The sequence below is a fragment of the Gobio gobio genome, assembly GCF_949357685.1.
Source record: "Gobio gobio genome assembly, chromosome: 14".
Classification (NCBI taxonomy): domain Eukaryota; kingdom Metazoa; phylum Chordata; class Actinopteri; order Cypriniformes; family Gobionidae; genus Gobio; species Gobio gobio.
Genome location: NC_137107.1, coordinates 42,357,808 through 42,384,557, shown reverse-complemented (window position 1 = coordinate 42,384,557; position 26,750 = coordinate 42,357,808). Strand labels below are relative to the sequence as shown.

The 26,750-nt window shown below is 35.3% G+C and overlaps 1 protein-coding gene across 4 annotated transcripts in view; it reads left to right on the top strand.

Moving 5' to 3' along the window:
- slc4a4b (solute carrier family 4 member 4b) overlaps nucleotides 1–17,525 on the top strand; it is a 70,451-nt gene extending 52,926 nt beyond the window's left edge. For 2 of the 4 annotated variants that reach the window (XM_079835531.1, XM_079835529.1), the window contains 13 exons: nucleotides 956–1,014; nucleotides 1,184–1,372; nucleotides 2,270–2,383; nucleotides 3,447–3,608; nucleotides 3,794–3,972; nucleotides 6,346–6,418; nucleotides 7,624–7,692; nucleotides 9,205–9,312; nucleotides 9,400–9,465; nucleotides 9,567–9,728; nucleotides 9,828–9,921; nucleotides 11,307–11,377; nucleotides 15,529–17,525. In XM_079835531.1, coding sequence (XP_079691657.1) covers nucleotides 956–1,014; nucleotides 1,184–1,372; nucleotides 2,270–2,383; nucleotides 3,447–3,608; nucleotides 3,794–3,972; nucleotides 6,346–6,418; nucleotides 7,624–7,692; nucleotides 9,205–9,312; nucleotides 9,400–9,465; nucleotides 9,567–9,728; nucleotides 9,828–9,921; nucleotides 11,307–11,341 — 1,310 coding nt within the window. In that variant the 3' untranslated portion in view covers nucleotides 11,342–11,377; nucleotides 15,529–17,525. The remainder of the gene's footprint in view (nucleotides 1–955; nucleotides 1,015–1,183; nucleotides 1,373–2,269; nucleotides 2,384–3,446; nucleotides 3,609–3,793; nucleotides 3,973–6,345; nucleotides 6,419–7,623; nucleotides 7,693–9,204; nucleotides 9,313–9,399; nucleotides 9,466–9,566; nucleotides 9,729–9,827; nucleotides 9,922–11,306; nucleotides 11,378–15,528) is intronic. The other 2 variants (XM_079835530.1, XM_079835528.1) reach the window with 2 other exon arrangements.
- The last annotated feature ends 9,225 nt before the right edge of the window (nucleotides 17,526–26,750 follow it).

Genomic DNA, 26,750 nt, shown 5'->3' with positions numbered 1-26,750 from the left:
TTGAAACAATGCATCAGTGAAAAAGAACATGAGATAGAAAGTGTGAAATAGATCATAATCAGTAATTGTTGTACTTTTTTAAATATTATTTAAAAATTTATTACTTTTTTTATTAATATCATAAAAATACATTAATATTTGTTTTCAGAGAAAATATCTTATTATTTAAAAGTTTATTTTTTACCCAAATGTTTTTTGACAAATTGTTTGATTTAATAAGTATAATTATGTTAATAGAGAGAGAAAAAAAAAATTGTCAGTATTTATGTCTTTTTGTAAAAAAAATTATTTTAAAAAAACATAATATTAATATATTATTAAAATAATAGTAACAGATTGATATTAATACTTGTTTTCACTGAAAATATCTTAATATTTAAAGGTTTCTTTTTTTACCCTATTGACAAATTGTTACTTTTGTTTTCATTTTTATAAATTAATTTGTACATTTTGGTTATGGTTCAATTATGCAAATATTCTTCTGTAAAACTGGACAAGATAATGATACAAACTTGTATATATATATATATATATATATATATATATATATATATATATATATATACACACATACAAATGATTATTATTAATTTTAATAGCAATATATTTAGGTAATATTTATTGTATTGCCTTTAATTTATGACAACAAATTTTGTCATAAATTTGAAAAATAACAAAAAAGAATTAAAGTACAAAACTCAAAGGTAAAATATCTTTATGCATTATAATAATGTGAAATTTGTGGGTAATAAAATACATAATTTAATTATTAGTAGCCTATACTAGTATATATATATATATATCATTAGGCCTACTATTATTGTATATATATATGTATATGTATATATGTATATGTATCTATGTACAATATAAAGGATTTATTTAATTTTATAAGACGTTTAATATCATGTTTAATATAAAGCTAAACTCATATTTTGTGTTTTTCTTTCAAAAGTCAACAGTTCAGCTCTGTACATGGAGAAAATGGAAGCCCTGATGAACAGCACTGGACAGGTAAATGCTCTCTGTGTTATTAAATTACCCACAATGCACCAGCACACTAGATACGTTAAAAACGGCCATTATTAGCCTAAAAGAACAAAGCATATACTTTGACAGATTGAACATAGTTTTTTTTAATAGATAAGAATGAGGATAATTGTTTGTGCTTGTGTCTGCGCAGCATCATTTGAACGCGACCTGGGCGTCGCTGACCCGTTCCGAGTGTGTGGAGTTTGGCGGTCAGCTGGTCGGACCAGCGTGTGAATACGTCCCTGATATCACGCTGATGTCCTTCATTCTGTTCTTGGGCACATACACCTGCTCCATGGGGCTGAAGAAGTTCAAAGCCAGCAGATTTTTCCCAACCACGGTACGCAAACACACACACGTCATCATCACACATTAATGAGGATCTTAATGGGGTTGTACTGTACTCATGAGGATGTTTGTTCTCACAGGACTAGGAAAACCTGCACACACACACACACACACACACACACACAAACTTTAAGCTTCAATCTGAAAGTCATTGCTTTTGAATTAAACTTTTGGTTTGGCAGCTGTAGTGGAAAATAGCCCATCACTGATCCTTACAAAAATGCTGTAGCATATTACCAATCTGCACTCATTAAAACATTGTAAATCTCCATTAATCTCCACTAATTAGAGATTACAGATTTAAAGATTATAGTTTTCACTTTCAATTCTGCTATTGTGCATTTCTAGTCTGTGGTCAGTAGTGATGTATTTGAGCTTTATCTATCTATCTATCTATCTATCTATCTATCTATCTATCTATCTATCTATCTATCTATCTATCTATCTATCTATCTATCTATCTATCTATCTATCTATCTATCTATCTATCTATCTATCTATCTATCTATCTATCTATCTATCTATCTATCTATCTATCATCCGTCTGCCTGTCTGTCTGTCCATCCATTTATCTATACATTTATCTATCTATCTATCTATCTATCTATCTATCTATCTATCTATCTATCTATCTATCTATCTATCTATCTATCTATCTATCTATCTATCTATCTATCTATCTATCTATCTATCTATCTATCTATCTATCTATCTATCTATCTATCTATCTATCTATCTATCTATCTATCTATCTATCTATCTATCTATATCTGTCCGTCCGTCCGTCCGTCTGTCCGTCTGTCTGTCTGTCCATCCATTGAAATTCCCATGTTATTTGTACATTATCTGAATATGAATTTGTTTCTGAATGGTTGTTCATATTTTGCAGATCCGCAAACTGATCAGTGATTTTGCCATCATTCTCGCCATTTTGATCTTCTGTGGTGTGGACGCCCTGGTTGGTGTCGATACGCCCAAACTAATAGTGCCAAGTGAATTCAAGGTGTGTATTTGTGTGTTGAAAAGGTTTAAATCTCTTTTTAGTACCCATCTATGTTACAGTAATCCTTTAATCATGCCATATTATACCCTCAAACTGCTCATTGACGTTTGACACTTGAAACCTCTGATGTGTGTGTGCTCTCACAAACAGACACAGAAACACAATTCTGTGGTCGTATTGTTGCAGAAACATCTGTATCGACTCTAGCTGAATCAATATAGCGTCCACTTCATATTAACTTTCATTAGTAATGTTAGCAAACCATAATACGTTTATAATGCATAACAGATCTATAGATAATTGAGTTATGATGCTCATATTTCTATTTGAATATACTTATAAAAATTATTTATTATATAAATAAATTATTTAAAAACTATATAAATTATTATTAATATAAAGTGTCACCCACCTAATTTTGTCTTGTCATGCTGAAAAAAAGTATATAATTAAATATATTTCTTTATATGTAATATATGTATATACTGTATACTAACTTTAACTAATATTCATGTATACAATATATATACATTCATATATAAAAAAGTAACTTTAAAATTACTATAACATACATTTGTATTACTTTTAAATTATATACGTATATATATATAAAACATATATTCTAATATCCATAATATTTTGTATATAATAATTTAAATATCATATATATGATAACATATAATGTTATATGTATATGTTTATGTGAAATGTTTTTAATATTAAGTATTTAATTTAAATGTTATATAAATGTAATATATTTAATGTTCAATTGATATATATATATATATATATATATATATATATATATATATATATATATATATATATATATATATATTATAATAATTTATAAAAATAATTTATATAATTATATTATTTCTATAATATTATATAATTTTAAAGTTATATATATTAAGTATAATATGTAAGATAATATATGGGTGTTTATTTGTATTTACTATTATATATATATATATATATGTATGTGATTAACATCATATGACAGAGACCACAGAGATTACGTCCATAAATTTCTAATTATCCTGTTTTCTACCCTAAATAGCCGACGAGTCCACATCGTGGTTGGTTTGTTCCACCATTTGGAGGAAACCCTTGGTGGGTGTGCCTGGTGTCGCTCTTACCTGCTCTCCTGGTCACCATCCTCGTCTTCATGGACCAGCAGATCACAGCCGTCATCGTCAACCGCAAGGAGCACAAGCTCAAGGTACTGTTGTGGAATATTATCAGGGATTATCATCAGAGGATTACACCGGCGCACGTGGAGCTACCTATTGCACGCAAACCACTGTTACCGTTTTACCGAGACAGAATTAGATTTCAAACACAAGCCGGTGTTTAATATTGAAAACCACTTATTTATTATACATTATTTTTCCCATTTGAGTGCAGAAGGGAGCTGGGTACCACCTGGACCTGTTCTGGGTCTCGATTCTCATGATTTTGTGTTCGTTCATGGGGCTGCCCTGGTACGTAGCGGCGACCGTCATCTCCATCGCCCACATAGACTCCATCAAGATGGAAACGGAGACCTCAGCGCCTGGGGAACAGCCCAAATTCCTTGGAGTCAGGTAAAGGAAAAAGCCAAAGTGCATTTTAATCTTGCTCAAGAAATAGGGGCTGTATGTGGAATTCAGAAACCCTTGTTATTAGTGAGACCTGTGGCCATTAACTAGAGAACTGAACGTGATTCAATGCCCCGATATTCTCTCAGCAAAGTTCTTTTTCTCTCTTCGCTTAGGGGTAAAAAGTTGGAAATAAATTGCAGCGATGTACTATTAACGAACATCCAGACTCCGTCCACGCTGCCTGAGAGTTTCACGTTTAGATGAAAAATGTTAAATGTGCTCCGCGCTTTCCTCTCAATAACAAAATAAACACACAACAAAATGACAGTGGTGAGAAAACAGCAGTTAAGAAAGCATCTGATCATAAGCATCATATCTGATCATAGTATAAACGTTTTGTGTATCTTGGAACGAAAGAGAGGCTCTTGGAAGCGCATGTAAACATTGCATACTTTTGATTTTCCCTGCAAAAACGTCCTAAAAACAACATAAAAACCTGTCTACAGGCTTTCATAGACAACTTCAAAGACAAAAAAACGATTAATACATGAAAATGTGTACATTTTGTAGCCCCTTTAAATCATTGTACACAGTATTTTAACCAGGCAAACATGATTACAGCATCATCTTGTGTCTGTCCTACTAAGTCCTTTCTAAAATAAGACCAATCACAACTTATGTGGAACAGTTGTTTTGACCAATGAGATTTTGCTGAGGGCAGAGCTACGGAGCACAGTGTGACAAAACAGTATCCAAACAACCAGCAAAATATCTTGCCTTGTATATTGCAAAAAAAGATTTTCTTGCCTAGTATTTTTGTCTTGTTTTCAATAACAAATATCTAAAAATTTCTAAATCAAGATACATTTACATGTACTTTTCTGAACAAAGCTTCAAAATCAGTGTTATTATAGTTAAATGAAACTAAAACTATAAAATATTTTTGTTGCTTGCAATAAAATAAAATAATATAATATAAAAACACAGCTATTTGCTAAGCAACATTTGTCATTTTCATTTAGTTTAACTTGATGTACTAATTAAAGCTAAAGCTAAAATTAAAATTCATAAAATACTATATAGATATTTTTGTACACTGTCATTATAAAAATGACAAAAACACAACAAAATGACTAAAATTAAAATAAAAAAACTAATTTCAAAATATGAATTAATAGTATAATAGATACTAAAATAACACTAATAACAAAGTTTATGCTTAAAGGTGCATTATGTAAAAAAAAAACCAGTAAAATATCCAAAAACCACTAGGCCAGTGTTATATATTTTGTTCAGTTGTGTACTTACAATATCCCAAATGTTTCCAACTATTTGTAAATCGTGCGAAAATTGCTATTTTAACCAAGGAACCGGGACGTGTGAGGACGTCACCTGTCGATGCGTATCTGCGTTCATATCTGCGTTCCCCTCGGTTTCCGGTTTTATTTTGCAGAAACGCTTTACTCTCTCTGCAGTGTGAACAAGTGTCAAAGCAGCCACCGAGTGAACGCACAGAGTAACGTCATATTTTCAACACACTCAGATGTATCTAATATGATAAACAGAGCTGCGTTACCTCATACTCATGACCGGAAAAGCGGAAATGGCGACTGTGGCATAATAAAAGTCCCGCCAGCGACTATGCCATAATAAAAGTCCCACTGCTTGCAAGGCGAGTGTTGAATTCATCTTATTAACAATCGCTCCAGCGGCCTTGCTCAGCTCCACAATGCTCTTCACACTACAGTAACATTAATAATCATCTATGAACATGATTTCTGCTGGAGTCATATCCCGATTCTTTTCCACCGGCTGTGAGGTGAAGACCACATGTCCCAAGATTCTGCGCTCAAACTTGGCGTCATCAAACTACGCCTTTGTTTTGAATAGGCGACCTCTAGCGGACGGAGAAGTTACATAGTGCACCTTTAAAACACAATAAAATGTACTTAATTAAAAGGTAAAAACAAGAATATTGGTCTTGTTTTAAGCTTGACTTTCTGAATAAGTCATTTTGCTTCTCAAGTAAATGTCTCTTGATTTAAGAATGTTTATTTGTACTGGAAAACAAGACAAAAATATTGAGAAATAAAATAATTTTTTGCAGTGAAGTTTCTGAGCGATATGCATTTTTACACAGAGGATATCTGCAAAAAAGTGGATATCACAAGGAGGAAGTTACACTTCCGTTTTGTCGGCCAAGCAGACATTTACAGTTGCTAATAATCTCAAAAGGACAGAATATCTCAAATAAAATATCTGATAAATCATATATTGCTTTATTGTGTCACATAGCATAATCTAACATCATCTAGATTGAGTTGACGTTGACATGACTGTGGCTCATGCTGGTTTTGTCGATTCTTTCTCCTGCAGAGAGCAGAGAGTCACGGGAATAATGGTGTTTATTTTGACGGGGCTGTCGGTTTTCATGGCCCCCGTTCTGAAGGTTTGAACTTTTACTTTTCGTAAAATCTATCTATACTGTCTTTTCACACACTGATTCTTATCTTTGTCTAACAGAATTAGAGGGAATGTTAAAAAAAAGCCATGTGAAATGGAAAATAGCCTTTTATGGTTTTTCATGCATGTGTGTTTTGAGTTCATGTGTACTGCAAAAAGTTGACAAAACACACTTTTTTAACAGATATGTACATATTTATCAGTTTCTTTCTCTTCTGGGAAAACAGACCACAAATATGAATGACTCATGACCCTGGCACGGAATATCAGGAAGCAAATCATGATTCATAGCTGTGATGTAAACTAAAGAATATTTGAGAAAATACTAATTGTGTCTACAAAATATTTATTTAGGGTATTTTAAGCAATTCTAGTAATTTGAAGTGAATAAATAAACCCTATAAATTGGGGTTATATAACTCATGTCCTTATCCAGATCTCCATGAAACTGAAGTTTTATTTCTAAATTCTATTTAAGAAGTTGATTCTTGAGTGTCATAACTAATAAAAAAGCACCATGGTACTTCCTTTTTGCTATTTAATATCTTATTGATCATAAATAATGGTATGATTAATATGTAATGTTTGATATAATGATGTTTGCATGCACAGAAAATATGTTCCATAGCAGTACTTTAAAATTCCTGTACGTACCACCGTCAAATGTGGTTTCCAGTACCAATGTACAGTATATACCAAAGTATTATGTTGATAATAGCATCTTATATGTTTTAGGTTGGTACTCCAATGGTATAATTGGTACCATTATTTGTATAGTTGGTAAACCATGGTATAATTTTGTCCAAAACCCCATTATACCATGTTTTTTTTTGTGTGAATAGTGCAGTTACTGCCCCCTGCTGGACATTTACTTTGTAAACATCACAGCTTGGTAAAAAGCATATTGACCTCTGAATGGGAAAAAACTCCAGGATGCGAGATGAGACAGAGGCTTTCATTCCTGTATTTCACTATAAATTGTTTGCTTTGCACAAATCTCCTCCTTTGGAGCATATTATGTTGATGACAAGGTTAGGATTCAGGGTGTGTTTGGTGGATAGAGCTTTTTGTCTTCGCGTAAACTTTGATTCTGTTTGCGTGTACAATATTGCTTTATATGTTTGAAGACAAATAACAGCAGTATTATTTAACTAATGCTCATATAGACTGTGTTTTGTTTGATCTCTGCAGTTCATTCCTATGCCCGTCCTGTACGGCGTATTCCTCTACATGGGCGTCGCCTCTCTCAATGGCGTTCAGGTGAGTTCATGCAGCTCAACGAGTGTCATGTTACAGTTTAGCAGAAAAAGACCCTAATCCTGCTGACTACCTGATCTCCGCTTGGAGCCTGGGAACCCGACCGATTCCAGAACTTGATCCGAGTTCAGGAAAGTCGGAATAAGTCAGGCATAGTCAGGATTTTCATGGAGTAATACGCCTGGCTAAACCTTGAGGACAGATATGTGCATCAAAATGTTTGCTTGCTGTTAAACATTAATACATAAGTTGTTGGCAACAACATAGCAACATACTAAAAACAGAGCATGTCGCAATAGGGTTTGCATTTTAATTTTATTTTATCTATTAAATATATATTTTTAACATTTACATATTATATATTGAAATCAAATTATTTTAAATGATTATATATATATATATATATATATATATATATATATATATATATATATATATATATATATATATATATATATATATATAAAATACTTTTTATATTTATTTATCATATATATATATATATATATATATATATATAAATATATAATTTTAATATTTAGTTTTCTTATATTACATAGACAAAATTGAATATATACATTTTAGTTAAATACAAAATTATTGAAAATATGTTCCATTTTAAAAGAAAAGTAAATATTAAAATTATTTAAAAAAAGAAATATATATATATATATATATATATATATATATATATATATATATATATATATATATATATATATATATATATACATACACTTTATATATATAATTATTTAATATACTTGTATTTAAATTATATAATACGTAATATATATATATATATATTTTTTATAATTTTAATATTTATTTATCATATATATAATTTTTATATTTATTTTTCTTATAAATAGTCAAAATTGAATATATATTTTTATTCAATAAAAATTATTGAAAATATATATTCTATTTTAAAAGAAAAGTACATTTTAAAATTATACATATATATATTCACTATATATATATATATATATATATATATATATATATATATATATATATATATATATATATATATATATATATATATATATATATATATATATATATATATATAATTATTTAATATACTTTTATTTAAATTATATAGTATGTAATTTATATATATATATATATATATATATATATATATATATATATATATATATATATATATATATTAAAAATGTATATAAAAAAATCTAAAAACATAAATACTATTTTTTTTAAAGAAAAAAATACAGTAATTCAAAATTGGTATAGTTATTTAAAATAATTTTTAATTAAATTATATAATATTTAAATGTTACAAAATACATTTAATATAATTTAAATATAAAATAATTAATTTAATTTTAATAATTATTTTAAAGTAAATTAAAGAATAAATATAAATCATTCAAAATATATATGTATATTATATTTATCTTTAAAAATTGGATTTTTTTTTTTTTTTTGGGAACAGGTTGTCTGCCTCTGAATAAACTATGAATACATTTTGTGTGTGTGTGTTTGTAGTTTATGGATCGTCTGCAGCTCTTGTTGATGCCAGCAAAACACCAACCAGATCTGATCTACCTGAGGCACGTACCTCTCAGACGGGTTCACTTCTTCACCTTCTTACAGGTGTGTGTGGTCACATCCTCGTACAAGGCTCAGATCTATAGCTTTAGTGCTGTATAAGCATCATGAGTGTGTGTGTTCTGTGCGAAGGTGCTCTGTTTGGCCCTCCTGTGGATCCTGAAGTCAACGGTAGCAGCCATCATCTTTCCCGTCATGGTGAGCATTTGATTTGCAAAGGCAAAAACTGCATGCAGTACCTCCATGAACTGCACTCAGTCAACTGGTTCTCTGTCTGAGACGCTCTGTTGGTTTTCCAGATTCTCGCATTGGTCGCGGTGAGAAAGGCCATGGATTATGTGTTCTCGCAGCACGATCTCGGTTACCTGGATGACGTCATGCCCGAGAAAGACAAGAAGAAGAAGGAGGATGAGAAGAAGAAGAAGAAAAAGAAAGGAAGCATCGACAGTGACATGAACGACGTGAGTGGAATCTCTTTGTGTGTGTGTGTGTGTGTGGGTGTTTAGAACGCGTTACTGTAAAACTCCAGTGGTAAGAATATCCCACCCCTGCGTTCACAGTCGGATTTTCCAGCCATTGAGAATGTTCCCAGCATAAAGATCTCCATGGAGACCATGGAACAGGATCCAGTGCTGGGGGAGAAGCCCTCAGACAGTGAGTAAACACACAGGGTTTCCCTCGACCTCGCGCAGGGGTTCCAGCCGTCACTCTGGCCTGTTACTAACAACTGTAATGATGGCTTTTCCCTCCCCTCTTCTCGCTGTCGTCACACACTCCTTCGTGATTTCTCCAGAAAACATCTCTAAATCCCGTCTTTCTCTTTGTTTATGGTGTTGCTTGGTTTCCTGCTCTGTGTGGATCAATAATCCGCTCTTAACAGATAACAAATGCTTAATCACTATAGTGCAACTTTGTGTGTGTGTGTATTAATAAAGTCAACATGCAGTCGAAATGAGCCCTATTTACTTTCTCAATACATGTTCCTGGTCTCTTCGTGCGTGATTCATTTCCATAATCTTTCATCAAAATGACTTTGAAACCAGTTTTCGTCTGAAGTCATATTTCTAAGCACCTGGGTTTATTCTGGTCTATAGGGATGGGAATTATGTGGAATTTAATGATTACCAATTTCAGGTCCGTAACGGTTGCATTGATGATTCTTTTGTAGTTTTTTGGAAGAAACAATGGGCGATATTTGATCAAACAATCCCTGCTGTATTCACAACCATCAACGCCCCTTGGACACTACTGTTCAAACGTTTAGGGAAATGAGGACTTTTAGTCATCAAGGATGCATTAAACTGGTCGAAAGTGGCAGTAAATGCACTTATAATGTTACAAACGATTTCCATATCAAATAAATGCTGGAAAATCAAAGCTGAAAAACATATCTCGCATTTTCCAGCACAACAGTTTTCAACATTGATAATAATAATAAATGTTTCTTGAGCAGCAAATCCTCATATTAGAGTGATTTCTGTAGGATCACGTGACACTGAAGACTGGAGTTATGATGCTGAAAATTCAGCTTTGATCACAGGAATAAATTACTTTTTAAAAACATATTCAAACGGAAAACAGTTATTTTAAATTGTAATAATATTTCACAATATTACTGTTTTTACTGTATTTTTGATCAAATAAATGCAGGCTTTTTCAAGAAAATCTTACCGACTCCAATACCACAAAAATGTTACCACGTTTTTGTTGATTCACATGCATATCTGACAAAAAAATAAGCTGCGATAATCCCGATGGCTAAAATGTAATCTTTTTTTGTTTTTTGAATGTCCTGCTTTCACTCAGAAGTGTCTCACATTACAGAAGTAAATTGGGTTGCAAACAGTCTCATGTTGACTTTATCTGGATGGGCTGTGAATCAGAATATCCTGTTCTCCACTATCTCTTTTTATTCTAACCACTAACCAATCAAGTCCTTTTCAGCTGCATCGTAGCCCCTTTATATGAACCCTCTGAGATTTGATCATCGGACAGGTGTGTATATGTATATTAACTCGACATCTGTTTGTTTCTTATAGGAAATAAGCCCATGTCCTTCCTCACTCCCTACTGATGAAAAGCACTTTTTCCTTTCCAAGACTATGTCAAGGTAAGTGTGTCTGTGTGTGTGTGTGTGTGTGTGTGTGTGTGTGTGTGTGTGTGTGTGTGTGTGTGTGTGTGTGTGTGTGTGTGTGTGTGTGTGTGTGTGTGTGTGTGTGTGTGTGTGTGTGTGTGTGTGTGTGTGTGTGTGTGTGTGTGTGTGTGTGTGTGTGTGAATTAATAAACATACTAAATTATGTTTTTTTGAAAATGTAAAAATGCAGAAAGTTTTGTGTGATGGGTAGGTTTAGGGGAAGTGTTAGGGTAAGGGGAGAGAATATACAGTTTGTACAGTATAAAAACCATTATGTCTATGGAGAGTCCCCACAAATATAGCGAAACTGAGTAAATGTGTGTGTGTGTGTGGTTCAGGTAAACCAGGGGTTTTCAAACTGGAGTCCGGGGACCCCCAGGGGTCCTCCAGAAGGTTCTAATGGGTCCCCAGAAAATTTCAGAGAATAAAAAACAAAGCAAAAATAGAATTTCATTTCTAAATGTTTCTCTCCTTTCTTGTCGTATACATTCCAGATTTGTATGTGTTTGCTTTGCATCTTTCTAGTGAGTTTTTCTCACTATAGTGCCCTTTATCTCGCTCACTGGGAATGTAAGGCAGTATCCTTAATGCAGGACGTAGGCTGCTTACATACATTTATTGTGAAAATTGCTTATACAAACATTTTTTAATAAAAAAAATGTATACATCCAACATTAATAGCCAATTTAAGTTGGGAAACAATATGTTGTATTTATAATGTCATACTTACTATTTATCAGTCACTACTTAACAGTTTAAAGGTTTTTCATACATAAAAATAGATGAATTTTAGGAAGGGGGTCCCTCACAAAGGTTCATCATATTTGGGGGTCCTTGGCATTATAAAGTTTGAAAACCCCTGAGGTAAACCCTACAAAGATGGCAATATCCAAAATCCTTGTCCTTGTGGGGGACATTTTTTGCTCCTCATGAGGACAACAGCTTATAAATCATACTGCAATGTTTTTAAAAAATGTAAAAATGCAGGACATTTTCTGTGATGGGTAGGTTTAGGGTTAGTTAACAGAATATACAGTTTGAACAGTATAAAAAGCATTATGTCTGGAATAAAAACAAAAACTAAGTCCCCATAAAACTTGGAAACCCAATGTGTGTGTGTGTGTGTGTGTGTGTGTGTGTGTGTGTGTGTGTGTGTGTGTGTGTGTGTGTGTGTGTGTGTGTGTGTGTGTGTGTGTGTGTGTGTGTGTGTGTGTGTGTGTGTGTGTGTGTGTGTGTGTGTGTGTGTGTGTGTGTGTGTGTGTGTGTATGCAGGTTTGCTATACTTGTGAGGGCCAAATTTCCTCACTTATATAGTTATATACAGTTTACTGGTCCTAATAGTTAAAAAGGCTTATAAATTGGCCAAAACATGTTTTGGTTGAAATATAGTGTTCTGAACATGTTCCTGTGATGGGAAGGTTATAGGTCTTGGGTTAGGCCTTAGAAAATATAATTAACCTGATATAAAATCAATGGAAGTCTATGCAATGTCCTCAGTAATGTGAAACGTGTGTGTGTACTTGTACAACTATCTTTGTGCACTTGGACAAAGTGAGTAAAGTGAGGATGTTTCTGAGACCCCTTTAAAAGCCTATTAGAGGGTCAAGACTTGACTTTAGGGATCAGGTTATAGTTAGGTTAAGGGATAGGCACTTAGTTGTGATAGTTAAGGTAAAGGGCTAGAGATTGCATTGTGTCCAGGGCTTGACATTAACACCCGCCAACTCGCCAAATGCGGGTCGATTTCAGCTGTGGCGGGTAACTCCCACTAGCCACTTTGGCGGGTTGAATATAATTTCAGCCTACAGACAAATTAAATGCCAAGACCGTTGTTAAACAAAATATTACAATTCACAATATTACAATTCAATTATAATTCTTTATCGATTAACTTGCAGTTACTGAAGGCGGGATAGGCAGAATCGCGCTGAATGACACACAACAGAAGCGCTCTCTCGAGTGTGCACACTCTCTGTCGCACGCGTGATCAGTTCTCCGTGCGCCTGAATAGTCAAATACATGCGCACACAGATGTCAACATTTTCGTTGTGTGGAGTATCTCGCATGAACACAGTCAGTTATGGCTTAAGTGGACGTAAACAGGTTTGTAATAACTGGCTATGTGTCGAATATTACGATTTAACACGTTGTGTACGTATGAAAATAGGGATAGCTCACTTAAAGGATTAGTTCACTTTTAAATAAACTTTAAACCCCTGGACTGTTTTCATCCAAAACCTTAATTTCTTTTCGACTGCAGAAAGAAAGACATGGACATCTTGGATGACATGGGGGTGAGTAAATTATCAGCAAAAGTTTATTTAAAAGTGAACTAATCCTTTAACGTAACTGGAGATGCAAACACGGAGGCGATCAACATTAAACAGCTCACACTTTATTCCCTGCAAAACTCTCACAAGAGTGCGTCGCAAACTCCATTTCGTCCACAGCATTACTTAAAGGGTTAGTTCACCCAAAAATGAAAATTCTGTCATTAATTACTCACCCTCATGTCGATCGACACCCGTAAGACCTCCGTTCATCTTCAGAACACAAATGAAGATATTTTTGTTGAAAGCTGATGGCTGAGAAAGGCTTCAGATAGGCCTCCATTGGCATTCAGTACATTTACTCTCCCAAGACCCATAAAAGGCACTTAAAACGTCGTTACAAAGTCCATCTCACCACAGTGACTCTACAATAAATTTTACGATGCAACGACAATAGTTTTTGTGCGCAAAAAAAATCAAAATAACGACTTTATTCAACCTCTTCTTGTCTTCCGTGTTTGCCTCCACGACGCATGCGCGAGAATATGACGTAGCGCCGGGGTTCGGGAATCCATGAATTGCACACTTTAACCCCATTTTGAGAACTACGCCGAGACCTAAAGCACGATCAATGTAGAATTCAACAGCTTAGATACGCGCGTCTTCCTCTGCTTGTAAACAAATCGCTTCTGGGTCATGTGTCCGAACGCCGGATCTGCGTCATATTCTTGCGTATGCGTCGTGGAGGCACACACGGAAGACAAGAACAAGTTGGATAAAGGTGTTATTTAGATTTTTTTTGCGCACAAAAACTATTGTCGTCGCATCGTAAAATTATTGTAGAGCCACTGTGGTGAGATGGACTTTGTAACGACGTTTTAAGTGCCTTTTATGGGTCTTGGGAGTGTAAATGTACTGAATGCCAATGGAGGCCTTTCTGAAGCCTTTCTCAGCCATCAGCTTTCAACAAAAATATCTTCATTTGTGTTCCGAATATGAACGGAGGTCTTACGGGTGTCGAACGACATGAGGGTGAGTAATTTAATGACAGAATTTTCATTTTTGGGTGAACTAACCCTTTAATAAAACAAAATAACTAAATGTTAGCAACAGAAAATAATCCGCACACATGGGTGCTCGAGGGAGCACGCACTCTTAAAGGGACCACACTGTATTCATACTCGTTACAATGTCATTTATGTTAATCAAACAACTACAGGTGTTAAATAAATGTACTATTGTTTTTGTAATTTGCTTCTTTGTTCTTTTATGTAGCCTAACAAAAATAACTCTATATAAAATTTCTACATATACACTGTATATGATTTGGGTGGTCACTCTGCATTGAACGTTTGAAAGGGTTTTAAATCTTCTAAATCAAGTAAAATGACTCAAAATCAAGTAATTTAAGCATGCCAAAGTCAACTTTAATCATATAAAATGTAATTTCCAAGCAGTAAAATTGTGGCCAGTGAAAATGCTGAGTGGCTAGTAACTTTTGAAAACCCCTAGCCACAGTGGCTGCTGAGCAAAAAAGTTAATGTCAAGCCCTGATTGTGTCAATGAATTTCCTCACAAAGATAGCTGTACATGAGTCACTGAACCTGTGTGCACATGCATGTCTATAATTATTTACCCAGCTTAGTTCAGCATGAATTTCAGGTTGGCTCAGGCTGGTTTATGGTGGTTAGTGCTGGTCTGTCTGGTGGGACCAGCTTTACCATATGATTTTAGTCTTAATTGTGCTAAAACAGTCAATAAGCATCATAAATAATGCATGTCTATGAGTTCACATGTGTATGCAAGGCTGTGTGTTTTGAAATATCTAACAGCTTTCTTTCTTTCACTTTCTCCTAGTCAGGATTTAAACCCTTTTAAGAAGATGGTGCCTCAGATCAGAATCGATTTGGCCTCGGACAACAACAAATTCTTCTGGAAGACTCCAACCTCCGAAACGTCCCTTTAAACACTTGTGAAAACACTTTCACACACACACACACACACACACACGTTTAGATCCAGATGATGGTTTAGTCATTCGGCTAAACAAAACTTTGCTGAATGTTTCTTTTTAAAGTCCAAATGAATGGACACGTGTCATTTCAACACTACAACCGTAGCTGCACAAACTCAAAAAGAGTATAACTTTATTTAATTCATGTTTTTTAATATGTCCTCCTGACATTTTGGTAGCATTCGCCTACTGTTGGAAAAAAAGTATTTTTGCTATCGATTTAGTTTTAGGTTGTGGGTCCAGACTGATTTTGGTTCCAATAAATTCAGAATAATATTTTATTAAACGGAAAACATGACATAATCAGTCATGTAGAATCCAGTTGCATCAAATCAATTGCAGTTTGAGTTTTTCTTTTGGCCAAATAACTGCACTTCATTCAAGTGAGCACATTAGATCAAATTTTAAACACATTGTCATTGAACAAATTCGTATTAGTGTCTCCGTTCTCTTTGATACTTTATTTTTTGTTCGAAAACGTAGAACTTTAGAAACGTGTTTAAGCGTATATTACTGAACCACAATTGTGGGCGCAACTATTCATCCCAATGAGGGAAATTTAGATGACACAATTAGCCTACTTAAATCTTTCCTGTGCTTAAGAAGACACTTCAAAAAGTGGGAAACACTCGATATGAATGTCCTTTTCTAGTTCTACCTCTTATAATGGACTGTAGGTGCCAGGCACTTTGAGTGAAGCATTTCTCTATGCAGTATGTTACGGATGTCGATCTTAAAGTCACGTGACCGGAAGAGTGGCCACCGCGCTGGATGCCTCTTCAACATTCTTCTGTCTACGAAATTCCCTCTGCCCTTTTGTGATCTCGAGATCTGTTTCTTCGTTCATAAATGACGATCCACAACAGGGCGGACACTTTCAATGTGATTGCGTTCGATGTATTTACTATGATGAAGCAGTTGATTTATGGTGATTTTATTATCTGGATATTTTTATTGTACTTTTTTTAAAAAGAAGTAATGCTGTAGATAGAGACGTCTTTTATACTGAGATGAGAGGTGTAAGGACTTAATAATGCGATTTTAATGTGGAACAGCTGCACCAAAGTGACAGCAACACACACATGTCCTTGTTTTTGTGTGTGAGAACTTAAATGCTGCCATGAAGACGGATCATTTTCTCTTACGTTCAGCACGAAGATATTTCAGTAGGCAAATCGGGTGTAGAATATTTTTGAACAATGACAACGTATATATTAAATCCACAGTCGTTAAAACTTGAATATAGAGACACAGCTCAGTGTTTGTACATAGGTCTGTTGATCATCATTATCTCATCATCAATAATGTCTTCCATTTCTTTTGATTGTATCAAATTGCATTTTCAAGGACTAAACTGTTGTAGCGAGATGCATATGCAAGATGACGTTTTCATAAATCATTTCTTTTAGATGCACCGCTCTGTTTTTTTGGGGGTTTTTTTATCTATTGAGATGTATTTATTGTCCTTCTGTCCTCTTCTGGAAGCTGTCTTACTCTCTGATTATAATGATGACGCTACAGGCAATAATGAGATTAACAGTTGATCACTGTTCTGTAAAAGGGAATCATGTAGCACTGTGAGGCGATGGGCAAATTAAAGCAATTATTAAAACTCATTCTCATGGTGTGATGCTTTCAAATGAGCTTTTATATGATGACATGATAACATTGTTCACTGCACAGAAATTACACTTATTTTGTAGGATTTAGAAATGTTGCACACATATGCATATTCGTTGTAAAGATATGGATTTTTAAAAATTGATTTGTACTTTTGTATGAATGCATTTAAGAAATGACCAATAATTCTCTGAATCCAGATTAAAAAATAAACCTTTCCGAGTCACCCACGAGGTCAAAGTGCTGCAGGCCAAAGCGGATACGTAACAGAACCTGAAACAGGAATAATCTGGATAAAAGCCCACAGGCCAGAGACATCGTGTTCTAGTCCTTGTAATCTCTGACCTTTAAGACATTCCTTAAAGCTGGAATGATCTCCCTCCTTACCTGGCCGAATCCGACATCCCAGATTTTAAAAAATGGGACCCACTTTATATTAGATGGCCTTAATGTACTAACATTTAAATTGATAATTTGATACAATGCAATTATTGTGTGCATAGATGTTTTTACATTGTACTTATTTTTTTTGACCTGCATGTAATTGCTTTCTGTAGTTACATTTATAATTAGACTGTTGACACTTCCCTTACACCTAACCCTACCATTAAACTTACCCATACCACCACACCTGTCCCTAACTTTACCCTTAAACTTACCCATCCCACCACACCTGTCCCTAACTTTACCCTTAAACTTAACCATACCACCACACCTGTCCCTAACTTTACCATTAAACTTACCCATACCACCACACCTGTCCCTAACTTTACCCTTAAACTTACCCATCCCACCACACCTGTCCCTAACTTTACCCTTAAACTTAACCATACCACCACACCTGTCCCTAACTTTACCATTAAACTTACCCATACCACCACACCTGTCCCTAACTTTACCCTTAAACTTACCCATCCCACCACACCTGTCCCTAACTTTACCCTTAAACTTACCCATCCCACCACACCTGTCCCTAACTTTACCCTTAAACTTAACCATACCACCACACCTGTACCTAACTTTACCCTTAAACTTAACCATACCACCACACCTGTCCCTAACTTACCCATACCACCGCACATGTCCCTAACTTTACCCTTAAACTTACCCATACCACCACACCTGTCCCTAACTTTACCCTTAAACTTACCCATACCACCACACTTGTACCTAACTTTACCCTTAAACTTACCCATCCCACCACATCTGTACCTAACTTTACCCTTAAACTTACCCATCCCACCACATCTGTACCTAACTTTACCCTTAAACTTACCCATACCACCACACCTGTCCCTAACTTTACCCTTAAACTTACCCATCCCACCACACCTGTCCCTAACTTTACCCTTAAACTTACCCATACCACCACACATGTCCCTAACTTTACCCTTAAACTTACCCATACCACCACACTTGTACCTAACTTTACCCTAAAACTTACCCATACCACCACACCTGTACCTAACTTTACCCTTAAACTTACCCATACCACCACACCTGTACCTAACTTTACCCTTAAACTTACCCATCCCACCACACCTGTCCCTAACTTTACCCTTAAACTTACCCATCCCACCACACCTGTACCTAACTTTACCCTTAAACTTACCCATACCACAACACCTGTCCCTAACTTTACCCTTAAACTTACCCATCCCACCACACCTGTACCTAACTTTACCCTTAAACTTACCCATACCACCACACTTGTCCCTAACTTTACCCTTAAACTTACCCATACCACCACACTTGTACCTAACTTTACCCTTAAACTTACCCATACCACCACACCTGTCCCTAACTTTACCCTTAAACTTACCCATACCACCACACTTGTACCTAACTTTACCCTTAAACTTACCCATACCACCACACCTGTCCCTAACTTTACCCTTAAACTTACCCATCCCACCACACCTGTACCTAACTTAACCCTTAAACTTACCCATACCACCACACCTGTCCCTAATTTTACCCTTAAACTTACCCATACCACCACACACGTCCCTAATTTTACCCTTAAACTTACCCATCCCACCACACCTGTCCCTAACTTTACCCTTAAACTTACCCATCCCACCACACCTGTCCCTAACTTTACCCTTAAACTTACCCATCCCACCACACCTGTACCTAACTTTACCCTTAAACTTACCCATACCACAACACCTGTCCCTAACTTTACCCTTAAACTTACCCATCCCACCACACCTGTACCTAACTTTACCCTTAAACTTACCCATACCACCACACTTGTCCCTAACTTTACCCTTAAACTTACCCATACCACCACACTTGTACCTAACTTTACCCTTAAATTTACCCATACCACCACACCTGTCCCTAACTTTACCCTTAAACTTACCCATACCACCACACCTGTCCCTAACTTTACCCTTAAACTTACCCATCCCACCACACATTTTCTACATGTGTTCCAAATTATTATGCAAGTGACATCAGTATAGGATTTCAGTACAATAAACATTCAGAATTTACAGTACGTGCATATGTGTACTTATAGTGTACTTACCTAAGAAAGTACTGGTTAATATAAGGCAACTATGGGTTAAGGTGAGGTTAAGGTGTAGGTTCAGGGTTAGAACATACTAGGGCCGTTTGCAAACCGCTAAGACTGGTTTTACAAGTTAGACATTAAAAAAATATATATTTAAGACTGTTCATAACGTTTTAAAATCAGTTACATAAAAAGTTAGGTTGGCCTAATTTGATACCGAAAAGTAAGACTGAATGCCCCTTGACATGCTAGAGGTTCATACAAGAACTTAAGACACTGTCTTAATATAATGGCTATTTTTATGCAAGTGGCCCCTAGTTAAGTTATTGTCAAAAATAAGTAGGCCTATATAGGCTGTGGCGCCGACAAGATAACAGAAATTACACATTGTTTGGTAAATCTACCATTAAATAAATTAACATTTGCATTAAGAATGATGTGGAAAAAAAAAAAAAACCTACCGGCTGTAAGACAATCGCCCCATTCGCTCCTGAATGTTGACACATGTTCAATTTGCGATGACAGAACTAATATTTTGGGGTGTAAAATCTAACTGATTTGCATGGGTTGTCTTCACCCTCCAGCATCATTTTTGTAGTGTAGTATGTAGGCTACCTGGGAAACAGCACTGTAAAATAAAGTGCAACCCAGATGTTAATTTTTAAGAAAGAGTTGATTGTTTCTCTTTGTGAGCTTTGGTTAGAAGTGACTAAAATGCAACTTTTGCATGGAGACTCCAGACACCAGCAGCTTAAATTACCTGTTTGCTGCTCAACAGTGGCTTTTTTTTTTTTTACAGCTGCCCTTTTAATACAATTAATTTAAAGCTGCAGTCCTTAACTTTTTTTGGTTAAAAATTATCCAAAATCAATTTTTGAGCGAGTACGTAACCAGCCGGTCATCTCCTTACCGTAGCCCGATTCACAATGGTAAGCTTGCAATAATGTGTTAATTTGAGTGGTATACTGGTAGCGTTCTGCTGGAAATTCAAGCATGGCACTGTTCGTCTTTGCGTCATTATGTGACGTCTGTACGCATAAAGAAGGAGTCCCATGTAGGCTATATCGTATGTGAGGATGCTGCAGGTGGCAGATCATTTAGAGCCTTTTCTCACAGCAGCTGGAATAATTAAATTCATAATTTTTATGTCGGATTGTAATCCAGAAATTTCAAAACAACAATCCTCATTGACAACTAGAAGACACACAAACTCCTCAAAACATTAATCCGCGCTGAGGAGCCAATGCACAACCAATGTAAATATGATCATTCCGCAAATAACTGCAATTGCAGGTTTCAAACAGAGATGGCAACTAAGAGGCAAAATTTAGGGCTGCTGCTTTAATGAGAAACTTCCCTTAATAAAGTGGTGCAGGTATGGCATTACATTGTAGATCATTGTAGGCCAAAACGCGGAAGCGAGTTAGCATTTTAGCAAACCCTTGTTCCAAAGTCAATGGGTTTTTTGAATGGGGTTTTGGTTAAATGGCTGAAATAAGCTCAAGAAACTTTCACGTTTTATTCTATGACAAACCCCACTCACGATTTTTGAAGCTGTTACGTGTCTTGAAAAAGGCGGTTGCTAACAAGTGGCTAAATGGGACTACAGAGGCTGTCGCGGAGATTAAACGTCATCACGCCGAGCAGGAAAAGTCCACTTTTACAGCCTCATTATGCTCATAATTGTGCTCTTATAAACTAGTCAAAGTCAAACGTTCTGGGAAAATGTTTTGAGATAAAAAACTGAAAGAGTTGTCGGAAGCTTAGTGATGGGGACGTTGAAATCGCTGGGACCGTGCAGTCCGTTTATAGCCACTTTTTACTTCTGGCGACTGCATTTAAGCACCAAAATTAGTAGAAGTTGTGTTCATCTGTGATAATTATCTTGATGGATAAAAGTATATATAGACTAAATTGTAAGTATCATAAACTTGATTTAAAGAGCTTGTTTTTCACATTAATCCAAAAGCCTATGGGAAAATCCTATTGGGTTTTTCTCGGGGGAACCAGTGCAATGCTAACTGCCGGTTGGCCTACAAAGGGACGTCATACCTGCACAACTCTATAAGCCTTTATCTGACTGGGTTCTTCTGTGGTTTATATTACTCGCACATCTTTTGACTGTTTGACCATCTCTATTCAGTTTTCACAAAATATTAGTTCTTTTCGTGCCTTTTGCTAGTCCATTTCATGCTTTTCTTCTTCAGAAAGATCATTCTTCTTCCACATTGCATGAGAAGAACTGTGACTTGCTTATGTGGAACAACCGTATGTTTTCCATTTACCTAAAAGGACCTGGCAAACTACTAAACAACCCTGTCTGAGATACCAGTTATCTAAAAAGATATGAGAAATAAAACAAACTTAACAACTTTGAATGAAAAGTTCAATGTTTTGTAGCTAGGCCTACTAAAATCCTGAATTTGCATTATAATGCAACGTTTTGCTTATGTTTATATAAGAATTATCTTTTTTGGTTGCTCTTTTGTTGCAATGTGTGAACAGCTTGTAAGGAAACTGAAAAAACATATAGGCTATACAACGTTCAAGATAATAATGTTTCAGAAAAAAGTTCCATGAACAATGTAATAACGTTTTTGCGCTAACGTTTTGAGAAGATAACTTCTATTGACAATACTGGAATAATGTTTGTTTATAACTTTGAGAGAACCTTGCCAGATGTTAGCCAATGTTTTGAGATTGTTCCCTTTTAGGTGTTATTAACGTTTCAGGGGGAAAAAACGTTCCACAAACGGTATGTTTTTGTGCTAACGTTTTGAGAGCATGATTAAAGACCATGCTAACTTTGAACGAACGTCAACAGGAGTAACCTAATGTTTACATGAGAAAATCTTGTCAGAACATTAGCAAAAGTACTGAAAACATTCCCTGTAGCACACAATATTCTCATTTCTTGCACTTCTCTGTCCAAATCCTTTAAATCTAGTCTCGTCGTAATCGTTTTTTCTCACATGTTTCGCTGAGATAAACTGTGTTTGCACGCAGATCAACGGGAGAATGACTGGTCATTATTTAAATTGCCTCTTTCAAAAAGATAACCAGAAGGCTGAGATCCACATATTTTCCATTTCAGTAGGCTAATCGACGGATATCATCATGGGAATGGATTTAGCACAAGGCCTAATGAAGCAAAAAGACACCGGACTAAATGTCATCACATGGTTGGACAACTCTAATACGGAGATGTTAGTAGTTACTTTGATCATCTCCTGTGGCTTTTCTCAGGAATTTCACCTTCACTGTCCTGCACTGATAATGGGATGTAAGCAAACGCACGTCTGCTCTATTAACCCATGGGTCACAGTACATGAGGGAGTGAGTGTGGTAGACCTCTGTGATGGAGTCAGGAGGAAACTTATATTTATCAGCCTTGAGCTGTCGACCACTATGCCACTCTCAATACTAAGAACCCCACTAAGTTTTACCACACATATATTTTGATGTAGGGTAACATGGGGGAAGATAGGCTACTTTACCTATAAACTTGGATGTTTAAGTCCTTTAAACTTAACTTACATTAATGCTTAACTTATTTTGATGAGTTAAAGCAATGTAAAAACATTAAATTCAATTCACATTTATAGCATGTTACACAATATATCGGTTCAAAGCAGCTTTACAGAAACTGCATGTGGCAACATTACAGTTACATATTTATCTTTTTTTTTACAGGGTAAGAACAATGTGGATTTACTTTTAAACTATAACATATTTAAATACAGTGCATCCGGGAAGTATCCACAGCACTTCCTTTTTTCCACATTTCGTTTTTTTACAGCCTTATTCCAAAATGGATTAAATTCATTATTTTTTCCCTCAATTCTACAAACAATACCACATAATGGCAACGTGAAAGAAGTTTGTTTGAAATCTTTGGAAATGTATTAAAAATTAAAATTAAAAACATCACATGTACATATATTCACAGCCTTTGCCATGACACTAAAATTGAGCTCAGGTGCATCCTGTTTCCACTGATCATCCTTGATATGTTTCTACAACTTAATTGAAGTCCATCTGTGGTAAATTCAGTTGATTGGACATGATTTGGAAAGGCACACACCTGTCTATATAAGGTCCCACAGTTAACAGCGCATGTCAGAACACGAACCAAGCCATGAAGTCCATGGAATTGTCAGTAGACCTCTGGGACAGGATAGTATCGAGGCACAGATCTGGGGAAGGGTACAGAAACATCTCTGCAGCATTGAAGGTCCCAATGAGCACAGTGGCCCCCATCATCCGTATATGGAGGAAGTTTGGAACCACCAGGACTCTTCCTAGAGCTGCCCGGCCAAACTGAACGATCGGGGGAGAAGAGCCTTAGTCAGGGAGGTGACCAAGAACCCGATGGTCACTCTGACAGAGCTCCAGCTTTTCTCTGTGGAGAGAGGAGAACCTTCCAGAAGAACAACCATCTCTGCAGCTCTCCATCAATCAGGCCTGTATGGTAGAGTGGCCAGACGGCACATGACAGCCCATCTGGAGTTTGCCAAAAGGCACCTGAAGGACTCTCAGACCACAAGAAGCAAAATTCTTTGGTCTGATGAAACAAAGATTGAACTCTTTGACCTGAATGGCAATCGTCATGTCTGGAGGAAACTAGGCACCGCTCATCACCTGGCCAAAACCATCCCAACAGTGAAGCACGGTGGCAGCATCATGCTGTGGGGGTGTTTTTCAGGGGCAGGAACTGGGAGACAAGTCAGGATCGAGGGAAAGATGAATGCAGCAATGTACAGAGACATCCTTGATGAAAACCTGTACCTCAGACTAGGGCGAAGATTCCTCTTCCAACAGGATAACAACCATAAGCGCACAGCCAAGATAACAAAAGAGTGGCTACGGGACAACTCTGTGAATGTCCTTGAGTGGCCCAGCCAGAGCCCAGACTTGAACCCGATTGAAAATCTCTGAAGAGATCTGAAAATGGCTGTGCGCCAATGCTCCCCATCCAACCTGATGGAGCTTGAGAGGTCCTGCAAAGAAGAATGGGAGAAACTACCCAAAAATAGGTGTGCCAGGACTTTAGCATCATACTCAACAAGACATGAGGCTGTAATTGGTGCAAAAGGTGCTTCAACAAAGTATCGAGCAAAGGCTGTGAATACTAATGTACATGTGATTTTTTTTTCATTTTTTATTTTTAATAAAGTTGCAAAGATTTCAAACAAACTTCTTTCCCGTTGACATTATGGGGTATTGTTTGTACAATTGAGGAAGAAAATAATTAATTTAATATGGAATAAGACTGTATCATAACAAAATGTGGAAAAAGTGAAGTGCTGTGAATACTTTCCAGAAGCTTAAGCATGTGCAAGATGATGATGCATCGGCCAATGTGTTATTTTAGGAAATAACATTTGCTAATTTAGTTGTTTTTGAACAAAATGTAAAATATAAACAGGGATAAGTTGGCCCCCTACCTGGATAAATATAGGCTAAATGACTTTTCAATTCTTACACTGTAAAAAGTGATTGACTTAACTTTTAAAAAGTGAGGAAACCCACTGCCTTAAAATTATTAACTAATCATACTTTCATTCGATGCATCTGGTCAGAACCTTCAGGTTTGGAGAGGTTATTAAAGCCGTGATCAACAACGAGCCATTGCATGACATGAAGTTAAGTATTAAACTTCATGCGGAATTGAAAAAAAATAAGTTATGTAAACTTGACATATTCCACATTTCAGTTATGCATGAGGTTTATTTACTTTATCATTTTAAGGCAATGGGTTAAGTCAACTGATCACTTTTTACAGTGTATTAATATATTTTTTAAAGAGTCAATGTAAAATACTAAATCAACTATTCTATTTCAAATTACATTTTTACAATTTAGTTGGGTAATTGAATACCCAAAGACAGATAAAGCTAAATTTATCTGAAGGGTGGAATTATTCTATGTACAGTAAATGCATATGAATATTAACTTATGGGGCATCTTATACCAAGGGTCTAATTTTAACTTTTTACTTCAAAATAGAAACTTTGGGTTTTACTCCACAAATCTAAAAACATTAACATGTCCACAAATCCCTTATTAACAAATAAAAACAAAAATATTTGATATTCAACATAATACAATGTCATGTATCACTAGACACAAAATTTGATCAATGAACCTCAAAACTGTTTCGGCTGAGTAAATTGCACAAATTTTGACGTTCAGATGAAATGACAAAATTAATCAAAAGTGCTGAGATGAGATTTTGTGTCATATGGTCACCAAAAATGCTGGTGGGGTTTGGGTGAGGGGGTCATTTTACTCCATGTTACCTTCTGAGGAATCAATAGCTTATCAACCCACCTTATTAGAAACGTCATAAAGCTTTTCTGAAATAATTTAATAAAGTTACATTTTTAAAAAACATTTGAATCTTTAGAAATAAATCATGTATGTGGTTAATAGGACAGTCAACGATAATGTGGGTCTTCAAGCTTGATTCATATTCATCACAGACTCATCCACTGTCTTTTGACGACATCTACTGGCCATTTATATATTTTAATATTTGATCAGAATTAGACTTATATTCTGCAGGAACTCGAAGTACAACTCGATCTCCAGAAGTACAGCCCTTGTTTTACACTTTGCTTCCTGATTGTGGATATTTAATTAGCATAAATGTTAATTTGATTAACTTTCTATGTCACAAAAATATATATATATATATATTTTTTTAATTAATAAATTAAATTTAAAACATGTAATGAAACAGTTACGTAGATAAATGTTCTTCTAGACAATGTGAAATATAATAATGTAAAAAATAAAAATAAAAAAACTATAAAGCTCAATCAACCCATAAATCTGAGCTGATTTATGATGCGTTTTTATCATAGACTGTTTTTATGCAGCATGTCCAGTAGGCGGCGGCACCGTGTTATATGTGAGAGT